The sequence below is a fragment of the Triticum urartu genome, chromosome 4 (genome assembly GCF_003073215.2).
Source record: "Triticum urartu cultivar G1812 chromosome 4, Tu2.1, whole genome shotgun sequence".
In the NCBI taxonomy this organism is placed as follows: Eukaryota; Viridiplantae; Streptophyta; class Magnoliopsida; order Poales; family Poaceae; genus Triticum; species Triticum urartu.
Window position 1 is genome coordinate 549,711,482 of NC_053025.1, and position 19,972 is coordinate 549,731,453.

Below are 19,972 nucleotides of genomic sequence, written 5' to 3' on the forward strand. Positions count from 1 at the left end.
ATTTTTTCCTGTGTCACTAGAGAACTTGTTAAGGCTCGCTAAGCTTTTAACGGTTTAAAAGTTATAAAAATATATATAATAAATAATGGAGCATTACTCTATTGTATTAAGATGATCCAACGGAGCGATTGTGAAAATATGCATTTATGTGTCCTTGGCAAAAAAAAGCAATTATTCTAGCTTAATATGACATAGATATATACTGAACTACTTTTTAATGCAGGACTACATTCGTATTTTTTCGATCGCTTCATTGAATCATGTTATATTATAGGCGTGTTCTTTCAGGTTTTATGAAAACATTTATGCCATCAAAACCTTAACTAGGTTTGTATGATAGAAAATCCTAAACTATGTATATATATACAGTAGCGTTATTCTAAGCGTGAGTATAGAATGACTTATTGTACACCCCTACCCCTAGTAACACCACATACAAAATCTAGTAACTCCGTATACTAAATTTGGTAATTCAAAAATATTTATTTTTACTATACAAATTTCTAATTTGCTACATTGTCAAAAAATACATTATCAAAAAAATCACTATACATTTTTTTACAATAGTAAATCAGAAACTTGGATATTAAAAAAAAGCAAATCATAGCATTTAATATACTGATTATTAGATTTTGGATGTAGCGTTACTAAGATGTAGAATAAAGTATTCTACACTCATGCTTAGATAGGACAATTGTCGTTTCAGTGATTGGCAACTGTCGTTTCAGTGTCACTAGTTGCCTTGCCTTGTAAGGCTGCACAAATGCCTGTGTGCAACGATCCCACTATATGATAGTAATGTTAACAACCTCTCTCTCTCTCTCTCTCTGCCGTCTGCTCCCTTTCAGTTTCCTTTCAGCGTTTGGAGTACCTGAGACGTCATTCTCTCTAGCACACCTTCAAAATCACTGAGTGCTAAATTTTTATGGACAGAAGCATGCCATCAATTCAATGGCAGTGGCAAAAGCAGCGTGACATTATAAGTGTGTCGAACAATATCTTGCCTTAAAAGATGCTAGGAGTATTACCTCCCAGTTAGTTCTCTTACAAAAATTATCCTGTCAATAAGTCTTGTAGATGTTATTCATCATGTTCAGATCGGTACTATGGCACCTGCACCACCTGTGAGCTATCCCAAACCGACATATTTTCTGCTTGTGAAAAGTTTCTTGTTTGCAGTGTGCATTATGTACGTGTAACCAACACATCTGTGCTTACCAAAAGGTTTCTTGTTCCCTTTCTGCATTGCGCCGGTGCTTTTCGACAAGGGCACGAGTGATTATGTTGCAATAATGCGGTGCACAAAGCGTCATAAAAGATAGGTACTACACTAAAGAATATCTTTTGCACTTATTTGGGAAAATACAAAACTACATGGACATCCTGAGGTCAATACAAATACAATACAATACAATACATGATGAAAATTGTGGGCCAAACAAATAGTGCGTGATAGTGTTGTCCAAGATAGGGACATCAAACAGAAACATACCATTTCTCCACTATTGTGGTGCATACCAGATCCACTGAATTATGAAATTAACAACACGAAGGCAACCTATTTATAAAGCCCGTGATAACAATGCCTCAGCACGAAGCGCATTCGGATAGATCGATCCGCTTCCTTTTGCGGCAGCAAATGGATGGCTCCAAACCCCACATCTTGTTACAGTGTGTTTGATAGCATTCTCAACCTATCATGGTTGTTCTCCTCTTATACATGCTCAATATAGATATGCTGAGTACATGCATTTGCTGTTATTTGATAATGGTGTATATGCTGAGACATGCTGAGCTAAGACTTTCTTTAACAACTTGCATCTGTTTAGACATGCTGAACAATTTTAAATTCCAAATATATTTTTTGAAAGGGTTATTTTTAAAAAAATTGTGAAGATTTTTTTAAAACACGAACACAAATTTTGAATACTTAAATAAATTTTAGAATTTGGACATTTTCTGAAATTTTTTAAAAGTTGAAATTCTGAATACTTTTAATTTTTTTTTGGAATTTAATCTTATTGAAAATTTTAAAACAAAATTTTAAAATCTGAACATTTTTTTAAAATATAATTTTTTTGAAAATTTAAACAAATTTTTAGTTTACAAACATTTTTTGAAACACGTCGTCGCTCGCTTCGCGCGTGCATGTTGACCAGCCAAGGACTAATGGGGTGTTCTCTGTCCATGCATGCTACTGTACGAGGGTATTTGGGATGAGCTAATGCATGCTAAAAATGCCCCGTGCAGACTACCAAACACAAAAAAAGGGTTGAGTAGGAAAATTTTGCCCTCATGCATCTTTTATGCACCCTACCAAAAGTGGGTTGAGTATCTGTTTCTGCATTTGGGCCGTAAGTGGTCGCAAAGTTCGTGTGGTTTTGCATTTGGGCCGGAAGTGGTTTCAAAGTTCCAAACCGGCCAGGCCCATTTGACTGTCAGGCCAGCCCAGCGTTGCTGCATCTGGGGAGAAAGGCTTTTAAGGCCCACAGCTTCAGTCTTTTCTGGTCAAGCAAAATTCGGTCGCTGTTCTTCAACCCTTCGAGTTTCGCCGGGTCCAGATCGTGAATTCAGGGGTAGCCGACCGACTACTCCGCTCTTGCCCGGCCGCCGCAGCCGCTTCCGTCGGCACAGCACCGCACCTCGGTGCCGATGCGGCCGTGACGCCGCCGGGCCTGGGGGAAGCGCGGCAGCGACGGCGTCGCTCGCTTCGACCGGCGGCACGCTCAGGCAAGTCTCCCAATCCCACCCTTCCATCTCTCATCCCCATTGAAACGGGGAGCTTCTCGTGGAGCCGCACGGTAGGTGTTCGCCCAAATGCGTGGCAAGAGACGCCGACTAGTTTATCCTCGCCTCGCCTCGCTGTCTGCACCGTCCGTCCGCACGAATCAAAGTACTGTACCCGCCTTTCAATTATTCTAGTACTATCACGTCGGCAACTGTCCGCTTGATCTCACACGTGTGCAAATGCCCAAGCACGTACACGTACTGCCTGCAATTATGCCGTCGGCATCAATTATTAGTGGCTCAAGCTTCGAATAAGCTTTTTCTTTTTGTGTGTGCGTGGAGAACTTCGAATAAACTTTCAGAAAGCAAGCAGACAGCAAAGGTCAATATCAGCATCAGTAGTACGTGATAGCTCGCCTTTGATAAGGCAAATCTTATAGCTTTTGTGCGATCGTAGTTCTTCCTCAGCCCGGCCACGAACTCGGTTTCTCCAATTTGATAGCGTGCTCCTGGTTCTTGATCCTTCGGCTGCTTCCTCCCCATCTCTCTCAGCCCAGCTAGCTGCGGCTACCATGGGTACCAAGGCCATGTCAGATTTCCTTGCCTGTCCTCTGCTCCTGTTTCCATTTCCCCTGTGCCATTTTAGCATTGAACGAATATTACCTGATTGATCCCTCGTTCAGAAATAATAAATTTAGTTCAACTTCCAAAATTTGTTATTTGCATAGGTCGTTGTATATGCACGATGTCCTCTTCTTCCAGAAACTCCTCTTCGCATAAGCCGTTGTTTGTACAATGTCCTCTTCTTCCTTTTCTTTGAACATCCAAAAATTGTACTGTGCACAGGTCGTTTACATCTACGATGTCCTCTTCGTCCTTTCTTGAAAATATTAATCTCGTGGTTCTTGGTGCAGGGAGGCATTTGTGGCCAATGAGACCCCCATAATCGTGAATAAGCCTCCTCCACATGTATTTAAATTGGTGAATTTCATTCTTCCCCTTGCAACTGTTGTTAGCTTCATTTCCCTCTTATATATAGTGATTGGTTTGAGGAGAGGCTAAAACCTGGGGACTGAATACTTGCTGCGAATAGTGGTGGGTAGCTATAATAATAGTGCAGAAACGCAGCAGTGAGTAGTTTATGTTCTTGTAGACAAGTTATTCATTGTTCTTGTGAGCGAAAGGAAGATTACGCATAAACAGTACCTTAGCTTCTTTGCAGTAGTTTTCTTTGGTTTCTATATATAGTGCGACCGAATCGCTTGACTAAGAAGACTTCTCTGAGTTGTCTCTTTTCCTTATTTTGTACGATCTGAGCTGAAAGCTTAACTTCTGATTTAGTCCTATATTTTTGTGATATTACCTGAAGTGAGTCGCCTCTTTGCCATATTTCTGATGATCTTTAACCGTTGATTTGCTCCTATACTTTCTATGATCTTAGCTGAAGTTCAGTTCACTTAGTCCTACAAAAAATTATAATCATGTCAAGCTTCAATCTTCATTATAATACTTCTTGCTTGTTGCAACAACCCTATTTTAGATTGATCCAACCCCTAAGTTATTTACTCAAATATTTCAGGCATCATGCTAGTGTTTGTTTGGTGAATGAGAGTTAGAAAATAAATAGTAAATTTAGGATGCAAAGCAATATGCATGATGTCATTGAGATGACCATCTCATTATTGGAGTGTATTAAGGGTTTGGTTCCTTTCGCAAAAAATGGGTTTGGTTCCAATACCACTTAAAGTAAATGACTACTTATCTTTTTGGTATATACATATCTTCGTATTAATTCATTCTGGGGGAGAAATTGGCTAAGAAGTTTTGTTTCTCTGTGCAGATGTCTCTACCATCAATGATTATAAAGCTCACTTTGGGTTTGCTCTGGTGCATCATCCACTTAGCAATCAGCCTTTTAAGCTTATGTTCTCATCTGATTTTCAATCTAGAGTGTTGTCTTATTTCATCTGGGTTGTTGTGGAAGTACCGGAATCTCCAACTTGGGAAACTCAAATACCTCGCTATCGTGGTAGATAGCAGAGAAGCTAAGAATACCGTGAAGATCAATCAGCTGTTATATTGGCTCAAAACTCTTGGTGTGAAGTATGTATGTCTCTACGACATTGACGGTAAGACACTGAGTTCACTATTCTAATTTGTAGGTACTATTGCTTTCAGTCTGAAATTTATCTTGCAAAAATGGACATGGTTATACTCCCTCCGTCGCATAATATAAGATGTTTTTGCAAGCTATATTAGCTTGCAAAAACGTCCTATATTATGGGACGGAGGAAGTAGAAGTCAAGAGACATTAAGCAGCAACACAGGGGCTGTATTCATATTTGGAGGGCAGGGGCAGAACCGAACAATACAAGACTAATAGCCATACTGCCTCATACATTTCAGCTTCTAATATTTATTTTATTTATGCACAAACACTTAACAGTGTACAAGATCTGTATTTTATTATTCTATACTGCAACACAGGAGTGCTGAAGAAATTGTTTGAACCTGGTATGAATGGCTCAAGAGATAACAATCCCGGAGATTATTTGGTAAGTTACAGACTTGAGCTTGCTTTGTTTTCTATCAAAAGCTTCGCGGTGTTTCCATTCCCTAGTGTTTATGTTTTTGATAGTTTGTATGAACCATTGGTTATGGCCATATGTAGGATGTCAGTGCAAATATCAAAGCCTTAGACTGTTGTCAGAAACAGATGACGATAGAGTGTATTTCTGGTTCTGATGGCAAAGAGGGCATTGCTAAAGCAGCCAACTTACTTTGCTCCACTTATTTAAACGGTGATAGCCATACTCAAGAGGATGTCAAAAGTGAAGTGAATGTAAAAAATGAGCCAGTATTTACAGAAACTGACATGGCCAGTGCACTGAAATCCATAGGTACGCTTAAATAAGTCCCCTTTTTTATGCATGATATATTTTATATACTACTGGATCATGTTCTAGTTGTTTTATAATTTATTTCATTGCAACTCCAGTTGAGTACTTAAGTGCCTGCCTTGTACGTTAGGTTGTGCTGGACCAGAACCTGATCTTCTACTTGTGTATGGTCCTGCCAGATGCCATTTAGGCTTTCCTACATGGAGATTGCGGTATACTGAGATTATGTAAGTTTCCTCATCTGGTAGTAATATAGTATTCCTAGTTCTAGGTGTCACGTTGGACCTGTCATACTGAACTTAGATCACATGCTATCATTCTTTGATACACAAATAACTCTTGTCCATACCTACTTATATTAACATATGGTAGAAAAATACTGTTGATTGGAGTTTTATTCTACTCAAATTTTGCTGCTTTGGAAGAAAATTATTTCTCATATTTTCCTCTAAATGCATTCAGTCCATTTATTGCCTAACTTTTCCTTCATTAACATTGTAAATCTCTTTTGCGCAATTAATGCAAAGTTGAACTTAGCATACCATCCCCATAAAGTACTAAGCAAATGTTACCATATTATACTAGAGTTTCAGAATTTGTTATATGCTTTTATAAAATTATACATGTTCTTGCTGGCTAATTAGAGTGCATCCAATGTAATTTTTGTTAGATATATGAGAATGTTAATGTCCAATTTGTCACCCGTCTTTGACCCTCCTGCATCCAATCGTCAGTCGCCTCCCACGTTAGTGTTTATGTGCAGTTTTCCGTGGCAACGCGTGGGCATTTAGCTAGTTGATATAATTGTCATGCTTAGTTGGCTGCCCCTGAAAGTATAGGTGATATTATTTTAGATTCTGAATACCACTTTAGATTCTGAATGTTACAAGTAGAGAAGAGAAAACCATGCTTCAGTCATGTTATAAGATCATTCCAACTGGAGTGTGAGTGAGTAAATTTATATCACTATCTATTTCCACCATTGAAAACTCTCCATTATTTCCTTTCCAGGCATATGGGACCTCTGAAATCAATGAAATACGGTGCCATTGTGAAAGCCTTCCATAACTACTCAAAGAAACACCAAAACTATGGTACGTTTTGATTTTGACCAGGAATTGTGCCGTGCAACATATTGTTATTACCTTTAGCAGTTACACAGATGAACATTTTAACTTGTGACAGTACCCTGATCTTATGGGAAAAAGATGTTTGCAAAAGAATTCATGCTGTAATATTTAGAATGTCCTCTGTTTCATCGCTATAGGAACTGCACTAAATTTTTAGGGCATAGCAACCTTTTATATTATATCTGGTTTGTAATAATTTTCTTACAGAATAAGCAACCCCAACGATGTTTTCGCTTTCAACAGTACTGATACTTGCTTTTATTCATCCGGGGAAAAGACCCTATATTCATCAATGATAGCCCTGAACGCACTAACGTGTCTTGATGCTTGTTAAAAACAAAACAGTTTTTACTCATTTCGCCATCTAACATTTTGCGTCTCAGGTAAATGAGAGCTGCTGATACTTATATACTGAAGACCAGATTGTTGCGTAGAAAAGTACTCCTGGAACTGGAAGCTTGACAACTGTTTTGTCTTCCTGTTCGTTATTATACTAGTAGAGGTTAGTTAAGATCAAGTCGATACCCATGTTGTAATATCTTTTGGCAAGATTAGAAGTGTTATTGATAGAACATACGGGAATGGATCCCATTGTAAAGCTTGCCTGGTCATGAAGATTAATGAACCTGCTCCTGAGCGAGCACACATGGATTGATATCAGCAATGTTATGCACCCAAATCATGCCAATCTTTTTGGTTGTGTTTTTACAACTGAGTGCACTTTGATTTTGGCTTTCTCCATTGTTGCTGGTATGCAGCTGATGGGATCAGTCATTCCTTGTGGTTTCTGGACTCCTTTATACTCTGTTTCATATGTTCCTTTGTGTGTCTAACATGTTCAACCGATAGCTTTGCTACTCCATTTTGCTTGATATACATGATAAAAATATTTATAGACGATCAGAGGGTTCTAAAATAGCCAGACAGACTTCAAAGACTCTCTTTGCTGTTTGGCATCGCCGTTCTTGGTTCATGTTTCATTTCTCTAATGTTGCTTCTTCTCAATTCTTGAAATTGGCGGGATCAGTACATAGTTTCAAGGAAACGAGGGTCTAATGTTTAATCCCGACTAGCTCTGCCAGTATAAGGTTTAAAACAGACTTCACTCATAAAAATCTGAGTCATGTTTGTCTTCGGAACAAGAAAGCCGAGCAGGGAGACTAGAAGTTCTAAATAAATCAGGTGTTTAGGGATGTGTTTAGAAAGGGTTGTACTGAAGCAGAAGTGATTATTATGTACATGATGATGATGAAAGACATAAACAAACAAAATGTTCTACTCCTACTCCTGATCCCAGCCACTCAGGCTCGAGTAGTCGAGTGTACCAGCAGGCCGAGTGCGTGACAGTGGGTCGGGGTCTTCGTGTGAGGTGGTGACCCACCCCACTGCCTCGGCCGAGAGCGAACTACCCGAACCCAGAGCACGCACGCCCGAGCGTCCCCGCTCTCCTCTCCGCACGCGCGCCGCCGCCGCCGCCGCCATGTCGCTGCCGACGCAGTGCCCCTACTGCCGCTCCCCCGCGCCGGCGCGGTGCGCCACCACGCAGCCGCCGCTCTCCCGCGCCGTATCCGAGTGCTCCTCCTGCGCCCGCCTCGTCCTCGAGCGCCACCTCCACACCCACCCCTTCTTCCCCCTCCTCCCCTCCCTCCACCCGCTCCCCCTCGTCACGCCCGACCTCGCCGCCGCCGCCCCCGCGCCCTCCTCCCCGCCCGCCAACGACGACGACGACCCCTTCCTCCCCGCCGGCTTCGTCTCCGCCTTCTCGGCCTTCTCCCTCGAGCGCCACCCCGTCCTCGCCCGCTCCGCCTCCGCCTTCTCCGGCCAGCTCGCCGAGCTCGAGCGCGCGCTCGCCGTCGACGCCGCCGCCTCCTCCACCCCGGACCCCGCGGGGCCCATGGTCTCCGTCGACAGCCTCCGCGCCTACCTCCAGATCGTGGACGTCGCCTCCATCCTCAGGCTCGACCGGGACATCGCCGACCACGCCTTCGACCTCTTCAAGGAGTGCTCCACCGCCACCTGCCTCAGGAACCGCAGCGTCGAGGCGCTGGCCACCGCCGCGCTCGTGCAGGCCATCCGCGAGGCACGGGAGCCCAGGACGCTGCAGGTTTGTTTCTGCTGCTCGTGCTCTCTTTATATTTGTTCCAAATTCTCCCGTGCGGAGATTCATAGGCATATATGGGTGTGTTGCTCCAAGCAGCCAGGATTGGACTAACCAGGAATGTTAGTTACGTTCAGAAAAGAAAAAGATGGATTTCCACAATGTAATTTAAGATTTAATTGCTTCAAAATTGGGGATCTTGTTCATCAATTCTTATAAGCTAGTCCATTCAATTTTCAAGCAACTCAACAGATGATCCCTCTATGGACAGAATTGTTGTTGGATGATATGCTGATTTCCAGTAAACTGATTTAAGGACCAAAGTCTCTAATCTCCCGATCAATTTACTGAAATGACTCTACCTAGTAGTATTGCTTTTTATGGAGCATCCGGTCTTGTCAACTTGAATATACGAGGATAGCATTTGCTCTATTTTGTTGAATTATATAATTATGTATGTCACAAATACCTTGATTCAACCTAACAAAACCACATTAGTCAATGGCTGAACCGGACGCCGAGTCAGCCTTGGATCATGGCGATTTCTGTTGTGTAAACTAGCATGGTGTTTGCGCGGGAAATAATTTAATCATGTGATTGTGGAAATATTTTAATAATCTATTTATCTTAATCTACCTATGGTTATTATTATCACATCAACAATATAACTACGACCGGTTTTGCCTTTTGATATCAGATCAGTACACAAAATTGATCGAGCCTAGTATGCGACAAAAGCAGTCGAGCCTTGTCCTGGGTATATATTACCAATTACACCGGAATAACCATCATATTTATCGTTTACATGGTACACGAAAGCAGTGAGTCTGGTATGCCTGTGCGGGGCACATTTTAACCATGTTTACCTTTTATTAGGGTAGGTACGTATCATTGCCATAACACCACATGAGACGGTTGGTTGTTGACAGTTACAAGAAACATAGTTAGTTGGTTTTTTACAAAAGAGATTGGTCGTTGAACTTGAACATGGTATTAGATCAATGTGATGGAGTTTATGTTTATTAGATCAACATGATCATTCAGATTCTCCCGTGTGGAGATTGATAGGCATATATGGGTGTGTTGCTCCAAGCAGCCAGGATTTGGACTAACCAGGAATGTTAGTTAGGTTCTGAAAAGAAAAGATGGATCGCCACAATTTAATTTAAGATTTAATTGCTTCAAAATTGGGGATCTTGTTCAACAATTCTAATCATCCTATCCTTTCAATTTTCAAGCAACTCAACAGATGATCCCTGTCTGGACAGAATTGTTGTTGGATCATATGCTGCTTTCCTGTAAACTGATTTACGGACCAAAGGTCTCCCAATCAATTTACTGAAATGGCTCTACTTAGCAGTATTCCTTTTTATGGAGCATCTGGTCTTGCTAACTACGAGGATAGCAAATAAAATTTCTTTTGCTTGATTCTTAGTAACATTTGCTCTATTTTGTCGAATTATATAGTATTGTGTGTCACAAATACCTTGATTCAACCTAACAAAACCACATTAGTCCATGGAACCGAACACCGAGTCAGCCGTCGATCATGGAAATTTGTGCTGTGTAAACTAGCATGGTGTCCCGCGCGGGAAATAATTTAATCATGTAATTTTGGAAATATTTTAATTGTCTATTTATCTTAATTTGCCTATTATTATTGTCACAACAACAATATATCTACGGATGGTTTTGCCTTTTGATATCAGATCAGTACACAAAATTAATTGAGCCTAGTACGCGGCAAAAGCAATGCCTTGTCCTAGGTATATATTATCAATAACTCCAGACTAACCTTCATATTTGTCGTTTGCATAGTACACGAAGGCAGTGAGTCTGGTATGCCTGCGTGGGGCGCATTTTAACCATGTTTACTTTTAGTAGGGTATGCATCATTGCCGTAACACCACATGAGATGGCCGGTTGTTGAGACAGTTACAAAAAAATAAGGTTGGTTAGTTGTTAACAAAAGAGGCTGGTCATTGAACATGGTATTAGATCGATATGATGGAGTTAATGTTCAGATCAAAATATGTTGGTCGTATGTATGTATCAAGCCAGAAGGTTGTTTTGTATATTACGTTCGTCTATTGTATTAAATGGTGCTCGGAACAAAAGTTTGGATCGTTAACCCTGATGTCGGATCAACACACATGGGAGGCTTTTCATTTACTACCTTCTTTTGGTTTTTGATTTGGAACTCCCGCGGGCAAGGTGCGCACGTGTATTCTGGTGGATGGATGCTATTCGAAAGGATAGATAGACATTAAATCGACCTTCTTGTGTACCAATGCCCAAGCCTACAATTCAGAAGATTGAATGATGTTTGCTTATAATAGTATGCACCATCTAGGAGAGGTATTTACAAGATCAATGGTTGGATGCATTTAGCTGCAATTATAATGGCTATATTGTTTTTCTAATAAGATTGTATAGTATTTTTTTGTGTGTTCGTGATCTTTTGATCAATTTGGGCTGCTAGTTGAGACCCAGAGTGGACCACAAAATTAGCCCTATATTCCAGACTTTGCACCACCACCACCACCAGGGATGGAGCTATACAGATCGTAGTGCCTGGGCAAAGAATAAAAGGCACTGAGCTAGCTAGGCCTTTGCCCATTAATCGACTGTTCATGATTGGCTCAAATTCCAGTGGGGAACTTCGTCGGCTGGGCCTGAGCAGTTGCTTGGGGTCGCCGGGAGCTAGCTGTGCCACTGACAACCATGCAACAATGTCATCCAGGAGCCGCCCTACATGACATGTATATATGCATCAGAGCAGCTCCCTAATTAATCTGCTGATCCTACTTAATCTCTCTTTGGTGAACAGCGCCAACCATCATCACATACTAAGTACATGCTACATTCGTGTATGTAGCAAAACTTAGAGATAGGGGCTATATCCATATTATTAAGAAAAAAACATGGTGCGTACCTGCACGTGCATGTGGAGAGACATAAAAGGGGCAAACAAATTTAAGGAAGGTCACAGCACTGAAGAGATCAAAACGTGACATACGTGTTTGTGCTGGTTTTGGTTAACCTAAAGTATAGGAGATTCGTGGTCTAGATCTACTGCTGTGCTGCATAGGTAATATGGGTACACCAGTCAATGAAATTGAGTGCAAATATGAACATCTAATGGTTATGCTTTCTTGATGTAAAGAGGGCCTGCCAGATCGATGTTCAGATGTTTTTGTTTTTTCGTGAGAATTTCTAGCGTATCTCTCTATTTTTTCGTCTGTATTATGCTTTTCTCATATATAATAGATACTCTCTACTAAATCAGGGACACTTGATATGGAATGGAGGGAGTAGATAGTAAATATAGTTGATGTAGCAGCATTTTTGGTTATTGCTGTATTTTTCAGTTAGCGCTGATCCATTTTCTGTGTACTGCATATCCAGGAAATCTCCACAGCTAGCAATCTTCCTCAGAAAGAAATAGGAAAATACATCAAAATACTTGGCGAATCTCTTAAACTGAGCCAACCTCTTAACAGCAATTCAATAGCAGTTCACATGCCTCGGTTTTGCAACCTCCTCCAGCTCAATAAATCCGCCCAGGTATCAGATGAGCTGTAAACCTGAGACATCATGACAATTAATTTGTCCTGCTTTTAACATACTCTGTGTTGTTTACTTAGGAACTTGCAGCCCACATCGGCGAGGTGGTTGTTAATAAATGCTTCTGCACGCGGCGAAACCCTATAAGCATATCTGCTGCTGCTATCTACCTTGCATGTCAGCTTGAAGACAAGCGCAAGACCCAGGCCGAGATCTGTAAGGTTACAGGCCTTACAGAGGTGACCCTACGCAAAGTGTATAAAGAGCTTTTGGAAAATTGGGACGATCTGCTACCCCCTAACTACACACCAGCTACACCACCGGAGAAAGCTTTCCCAATGACAAACATATATTCAGCGCGCTCGTCGAGCGGAAAAGATCTTTATCAGGACAAGTTGATGGAGAATATCAAGCAAAAAGGCTCTGAAGCTGCAGAGCCTGATCACATGGTAATTGTAAGAGAGGATGAAGATAAGAAAACCGCTCCTCCTGGGTGGCCCCCTTCAAAGCATGAGCCCCATGACTTGAACCAGGCGGGTTGGCAGCCGAATGTTCCATTTTCGGCGTCTCCAAAATTGGACCGCGACAATATGGAGACGAACATTCGTGGGTTTAACCTCAACGAGGAATCATGCCCAATGGATTGCGAAAAGCCAGACGTCTCAATGAAGCCGCCCTTTGCTGATCGATGGCCGACTGAACCAAAGGTGCTTCCATCCCCTCCCAATAGGCAGCCTCTGCCATGGCAGCTTAAGCAAGCGGCGCCGACAGCCGGGTCATCGTCTTATCCGAGGAGTCGTGAGACGCAGCTGGGCTTGGGCATGGACTTTCTGTCTGGGCGTGGCAAAAGGAGCGCCGGGGATGGTGGCGGCGATGGCCGTGATAAAGAGGGCAAGTGAAGAAGGTTGCAGCTGCAGATGTTTATAACCAAATTAGAAGAAATCAGCTGTGTAGATATAGATGTTCATCTATAGTCGAGATTAATTTGACAACAAGATGCATCATATAGATGATGAACTTTACTTCATAATGTGTAACCTGATACTTCCAAATTATTTAGCTTGCCAGTTCTCATAATGTTTCATGTAACCAATTGGCGTGCCTTTCAATTTCTTGCATTGCCTACACAATCTACACCAAGAAAACAGCAGCACCCATTTTGAACACGGAGATTTCCAATGGATCTTCCAGTAGTTGATCATCTAATACAGAGATTTGCCTCATTTTTTTTTCTAATACAGAGATGCAGTTGAGTTTCAAGCAGAAAATACGGGTGAAAAATCGCCATGGTTTCCCCCAAAACATGCTAAAGCCGGACAACTGTTGAAGTGTAAATCACAATTGGACAAATTTGAAGGGCCCAAACGCAAAAACGCGCTCCGAACTGGATAATACAGCACGATAGCGAAGCAGAGGCCTTCCAACGCCTCCTCCTTCCCTCGCCGCTCTCCCTTCCTTCCACTCTCATCCCCTCCCCGTCGCCATGGCCGTCTCCACCTCCACCACCACGCTCCCCCTCCTCTTCCTCCACCGCTCCACCGCAAGCCCGAACCCCACCGCGCTCTCCTTCGCCTCCCCCCTCCGCGCGTCCCCGCTGCGCTCCCGCGCCTCCGCCTCCGCCTCCGCCGCCCCGCCAGCCGAGACCCTCGCCGACGACCTACCCTCCGACACGCCCCCGGTACGTGATACGTGAGCATGTGCTTTCGCGTATATGTGTTGTGAAACTTGTAGATTGCATTGTAGACATGTTCTCGTTACTGGCGTGTAATTGCGTGGAGGCATTGGTACAGTTCGTATATCTCTGTTGGAATTTGTTATTATTCAAGTGATTGTAAATTTGTTGCGCTCGTTGTTTTTCAGGTTGGTGAGGGGTCGGGAATTCCGATGCCGTCGTCGATTGGGGAGGATGGGGAGGAGGTACCTTATCCACGAGCTTAAACTTTTTCATCATGGTTGTTATGTTGGCAAATGTTTCCATTCACGAGCTGTTATTGATGTGACTGCATTGCAAGATTTCATGTTCACGCATTGCCTCCTTGTCTTGTGACTGCTGCATACTTTGCATATAACCATGTCAAATGAAATGGGTGTGTTGATAAGCTGAGCTAAAAATTGATAGTAAGCATACAACGTACTCCCTCTGTAAATTAATATAAGAGCGTTTAGATTACTAAAGTAGTGATCTAAACGCTCTTATATTAGTTTACGGAGGGAGTACTAAGCATAGTGACTAGTGACATTATGTGGGGTAAAGTTCTTCGTGGGTTCTTGGTTAGCGCACACATTGAGCATTTGACTCGTGATAAATGTTGCTGGTGTGACTCTGTTTTGGACGTGGGACTGCTGGTGAAGTCTTCCATGTTCAACTGAATGCTAAAATGGTCTCTGGATGAAAAGGCTAACTGTATTTAACCATGACTCCATCTCATGTATCTTTCTTAAAATAGTCGGCCTTGTGGTTTCGAAGCTTAGTTTAAATATTCTTCAGTTGTGCCCTTAACCTGTCTATCACCGCTCTTGTTGAACACCTTGTTCTCTCACTCTTGTGGGTTTCTCCATGTCAATGATCTTCTGAATTCTCTCTAACCACCTGCCTTAAATTCTCAAATGGTTTCCCATTCTTTTTATTATCTTCTGCTATATATTTGCTCAACCATTATTCGTGCATAGATGCAAAGATTTTATAACACCAACAGCATCATTCTCTCTGCGGTTAGCTCTTATTGCCTTTTCTTTCTTGGGACTGATTTGCTAGGTTTATGGGCTGAGAAAAAGTAGTCTATCACCAAAACTGATTATCCCTCTCAGGAATAATCTATGGATGGTTGCTTATCTTTTGTGGGAACTCCTTAGATTGTGTTCTAACTGCTGACTTCTAATATTGTTGGTGTTGGTGAAGTAGATTTTGTGTTACATTAGGTTAGTAATCTGCCAGTGATTACTACTGCCTAACATTATGTGCTTCCTTTCTTGCTTGCACGTTTGTCAGTTCTTAAGCATGTCCATCGTACATGTCTGCGTGCAGTTACTGTTTGGTGCTACTGCCGGGAAAGAAACTGTTTCAAGGGCACGTGCGCAGTCGCACTCGTCCTTCAGTGATTCCTTCAATGTATCTCAAGAGAGGATAGTGATAACCAACAGTTCTGGAGAGAAACTCATTGGTGTTTTGCACGAAGCTGGATCTAAGGACATTGTAGTGTTATGCCATGGGTTTAGGTCATCAAAGGAAAGTAGAACCATAATGGGTCTTACTGATGCATTAACATCAGAGAAGATTAGTGTATTTCAGTTTGATTTTTCTGGCAATGGAGAAAGTGAAGGTACATTTCAGTATGGCAACTACTATAAAGAGGTGGATGATTTGCATAATGTAATCCAGCATTTTAAGGAACACAAGCGTGATACTCGTGCTATTGCTGGCCACAGTAAGGGAGGAGATGTGGTCATCATCTATGCGTCCATGTATCAAGATGTATCTCGTGTAATCAACATATCGGGCAGATTTGATCTGAAACGTGGAATTGCAGATCGTCTTGGCGGTGACTATATGGAAAGGATAAATCAACATGGTTTCATTGACGTGGCACAGAAAACAGGACAGTTCATGTACCGTGTAACCAAAGAAAGTCTGATGGACCGTCTTAGCATAGATATGCAAAGTGCATGCATGTCTATTGACCCTAATTGCAGGGTCCTGACAGTTCACGGTTCTGACGATGATGTTGTGCCATCAGAGGATGCTCTGGAATTTCATAAATATATAGGCAACCACGAAGTGCATATTATTGAAGGAGCTGATCATAGATATTCATCTCATCGGCTTGAGCTGGCTAACATTGTAATGAAATTTGTTACATCTGTCTGACAGAACGATGTTGGAACAAATGTAACCATGACGATGCATGTTTGACCGAATGTTTTTGTGATTGCCCTATCAAATTTAGTTGAAGTGCGAAGTTTTCATGCTTCTGGCACTATTGACTGTATTTCCATCATACCTTAGTCAACTGCATATTTTCATTTGGTGTTTCTGTTTCATTGGGGTCACCTGCAGAAGTTGCTGTTCTCTGTAGAACTAACACTATTGGGTATCAACATTTTATGTTTGCAGCTGGCACCTAAGCAGAAGATCAGAATCAAGCTGAGGTCTTACTGGGTGCCATTGATCGAGGACTCCTGCAAGCAGATCATCGAAGCTGCAAAGACAACTAATGCCAAGACCATGGGTCCTGTTCCTCTGCCAACCAAGAAGAGAATATACTGTGTGCTCAACTCTCCCCATGTGCACAAAGATTCAAGGTTCCACTTCGAGATCCGGACACACCAGCGGTTGATTGATATCATGTACCCGACTGCCCAGACAATCGATTCATTGATGCAGCTCCAGCTCCCCGCCGGGGTGGATGTTGAGGTTAAGCTATGATCCCACTAGAGCTGAACTCTTTAAAATTCTATGTCATGTAATGCTCTTTTCTGCAGACTTCCCAGTTGACCGATCTTTTTTTGCTGTCTGAGACTTGAAACATATGTAGAGCCTGTAACACGGAAAAACATGTTCAGATATGAAATATCATGCAGTTAAAGAAGTATCGAGCAAGGTTATTTGCATTGTGCTATGTTGATGTCTTGTTTAAATCTAAGTTTCTTGAAGGAGCGGAATTGTCTGACCTTGATCGTTAGTAACAGTGCAGCAGCTGCAAATTGTCGGTGGGCATTTGTTTTTTGGTTTCCTGTCCCAGAACAGATTCATCTAGAAATTGCCCCATTCATACTGGTTGCACTGATTCTTGCGCTGATTCAACATACTACTGGCAAAGCTTTCTGATTTCTCCTGAAAATAGTAGAAGTTCACAAGCTAGTTTGATCAGGGTATGTTCTAAAGTTTCGACCTAAAAGCCACGGGAAGCTCTGTTTGGTTGGTATGTAGCCAATCTAGCATCACTTGTGGGAAAAGCTGTTGTGGGCTAAATTCAGCTACTCCCTCCGTTCCTAAATATAAGACATTTGAGATTCCAATATTGACTACATACGAAGCAAAATGTGTGAATCTACATTTTAAAATATGTCTGTATATCCGTATGTAGTCTACATTGAAATCTCTAAAAAGGCTTATATTTAAAAACAGAGGAGTGCAAAACAGACATTCACAGGCATGTGTCAGTAGCAATACAGTGCAGTAGCTGCAGATTGCCGGCCAATTCAGTGAGCATCTGTGATTGGTTTGTCCCCAAAAAAGCATCTGTTATTTGATCTCACGGTTGATGAGACGTTTGTTCGTGTGGATCAACTGGTCTTCCTGGTTGAGAAAAAAATGACTAAAAAAAAGTTGGTCTTCCTGGTTGAGAAAAAAAATGACTAAAAAAAAGTTGGTCTTTACTCTTAGCAGCCTACTACATACACCTCGCAGCCCCCATAACTCATCTGCTCATGCATTGAGTAGTATATTTGCAGTGTCCATTATTTTTTGCCTCCATTCGAAACGGCCGCAGCATTGCCGAAACTGGCCAGCGTTTGTGGACCAACAAATCCATAATTTATCCATCCTTGGGGGTGGCCCATACGAGCTTACCTGCCTCCTTCGATGCCTTTGTATTTTTATTATTGTTTCCGGCTGCTTGTTTATCAGTGGAATCGCATACGCTGCTCTTGAAATGCAGAATCGCTGACCACAATCCTACCGCTTTGGCCTTTTTCCTTTTATACTTTTATTATCATTGTTTCCGGCTGCTTGATCACTATACGAGTCATATTGCCATGCCTGGTTTTGTCCCTCGTGGTTCTCCGTCAGGAGTCGGAACTGCGCTGTTTGATCGCATGTGGTTGGTTGGCGCGGATCTTCATTCATCTTCACTCAGCTTCTACAATGTGGTTGAGTCGACGATCGCCTGCGTCGAAGTCGGAGTCATTTGCTCAAGATTTAAGGATGATGACCTCTAGAAGAAGAGTGATGATGATGACGCCTACGTGCTGTCTTCACGAGACCTTGGGCGTGTGTGGGGTATTTTATGTCAACTTCCGTGAGCCCGTAACAGAAATCCTATGAGAATGTGTCCGTAAGTCTAGCATCTCTCATCTTATGTATGGAGGTGGCCCATACGAGCTTACCTGGTTCCGATGCTTTGGCCTTTCTCTGCTACGTATTTTCATCATTGTTTCCGGCTACTTGTCTATCAGTGGAATCGCATACGTTTGCCTCCTCTCGAAATGCAGAATCACTGACCGAGATGTCACCGTCAGGTCACTGACCACAATCCTGCCGCTTTGGCCTTTTCCTTTCCTTTTTCTATTTTTATTATTGTTGTTTCCGGCTGCTTGATCACTAGATGAGTCGGATGTAGGGCTGCTGGCACACTGGAGTGAACCGCATATTGAACTCCTGAAATGCAGAGCAGCTGACCGACGCGTCGCCGTCAAGCTGCTGAGAGCACTATCCTGTTCCATTTTTGAGCTGAGAAAACAAAGTAGTAGAGCACTTCAAGTTTCAACGCTTGAAACGTTCTCCTTGTCATTTTTCTGACTGACTATCGGCCGGGCCGAATAGTGGCAGCACATATCGGTCACAACAGTAGCTCGCGCGCTCCCCTACACTGTTTTTGCCCCCCGTTTGCATCATGCATGGTGCCTTCTCCCTCCTCCGAATTTCTCCGGCTGCTTGCTTTTTGGACAGAGAGGGATAGGATAGATCTTGCGCGCGGCTCCGGCGGCGGCGGCGGCGGCTTATCGATTCCGAGTGGCGAGTGCGCTATCTGTTTGAAATTTAGCTACCGCGACGACGCAGGCGTCGCTTTCGCTTGGACTGGATTTGTGTCACTTGCTACGTTCGCTCGCGCCAATAATCTAAGGGCTGGATCGGATGTGGCCCAGCAACTCTGGGATCCGGCCGGGTGCACGCTGGTACAAATCTCACGCCGGTACGTAGGTGGTAACCGCTGGTGTGAGGCGCCGTGGAGTCCTCCCCTGCACACCCTCGGATTCAGTTCTTAGGGTGAAAGCCTAAGGTTTTCACCCAAGGCCCGTTAAGGTCGGACGACGGTGTTGGCATCGTCGCTTCCCTCTTTGGGGGCGTCGCCTTGAAGAGCATTTGATCCTATTTACGGCTCTATGGACTGGATGCTCGCTGCATTTTGGTAGTCGGTCTCATCGGGCGTGTTCGAGGGGTCGTCGTGCCTCACTTTGTCTTCCTTGTGTCCGAGCTACCGAGGGAGGGCCCTTGCGGCAACGATGACGCGAGACGGGTGGGTGGTTCCGGTGCTGGCTCGGCGCAGGCCCAACGCCTTTCCCCTGCAATGCTCGTCGATGCAGTCGGAGCTGCCTGATCACCGACACGTGCGGTGGACTGTTTGGTATCGACCGATGCAGGTTTCGATGCTCTTTTGTGGTGAGGGCTACATCGGTGGTCGTTGATGGCGGAGTCCGAGTCGCCCTAGCGGAGGTGTAATAACAATGACATCAGATTGCAACCTCGAAGACATTTTTCTGCTCCACGACGTGTGTGCGTTCTTGTGTGGGTTGCCAGGTCATTGTAAGTGCCTTGTTTTTGCGGGCGTGAT

At 43.0% G+C, this 19,972-nt stretch overlaps 3 protein-coding genes across 4 annotated transcripts; all 3 read left to right on the plus strand.

Moving 5' to 3' along the window:
• The first annotated feature begins 3,365 nt into the window (after nt 1-3,365).
• On the plus strand, nt 3,366-7,445 carry LOC125552606 (dehydrodolichyl diphosphate synthase complex subunit NUS1-like). Its single transcript, XM_048716210.1, has 8 exons — nt 3,366-3,513; nt 3,642-3,708; nt 4,568-4,856; nt 5,215-5,282; nt 5,399-5,627; nt 5,758-5,854; nt 6,639-6,721; nt 7,141-7,445. Exons 1-8 carry the CDS (start codon nt 3,473-3,475, stop codon nt 7,146-7,148), a joined length of 882 nt encoding a protein of 293 aa, XP_048572167.1. The 5' UTR covers nt 3,366-3,472; the 3' UTR covers nt 7,149-7,445.
• Nucleotides 7,446-8,089: 644 nt separating this feature from the next.
• On the plus strand, nt 8,090-13,499 carry LOC125552604 (plant-specific TFIIB-related protein 1). The gene is made up of 3 exons (XM_048716207.1): nt 8,090-8,861; nt 12,264-12,422; nt 12,503-13,499. The coding sequence occupies exons 1-3, from the start codon at nt 8,238-8,240 to the stop codon at nt 13,319-13,321; spliced, it is 1,602 nt and encodes a 533-aa protein (XP_048572164.1). The 5' UTR covers nt 8,090-8,237; the 3' UTR covers nt 13,322-13,499.
• Nucleotides 13,500-13,813: 314 nt separating this feature from the next.
• LOC125552605 (cyanelle 30S ribosomal protein S10-like) lies at nt 13,814-17,024 on the plus strand. 2 transcript variants are annotated; one of them, XM_048716208.1, is made up of 3 exons: nt 13,814-14,100; nt 14,283-14,339; nt 15,448-16,417. In XM_048716208.1, exons 1-3 carry the CDS (start codon nt 13,906-13,908, stop codon nt 16,285-16,287), a joined length of 1,092 nt encoding a protein of 363 aa, XP_048572165.1. In that variant the 5' UTR covers nt 13,814-13,905; the 3' UTR covers nt 16,288-16,417. The 2 variants fall into 2 exon arrangements, with proteins under 2 accessions (XP_048572165.1, XP_048572166.1); XM_048716209.1 differs by lacking the exon at nt 15,448-16,417 and adding an exon at nt 16,534-17,024 and having other exon boundaries at nt 13,829-14,100.
• Nucleotides 17,025-19,972: the final 2,948 nt, after the last annotated feature.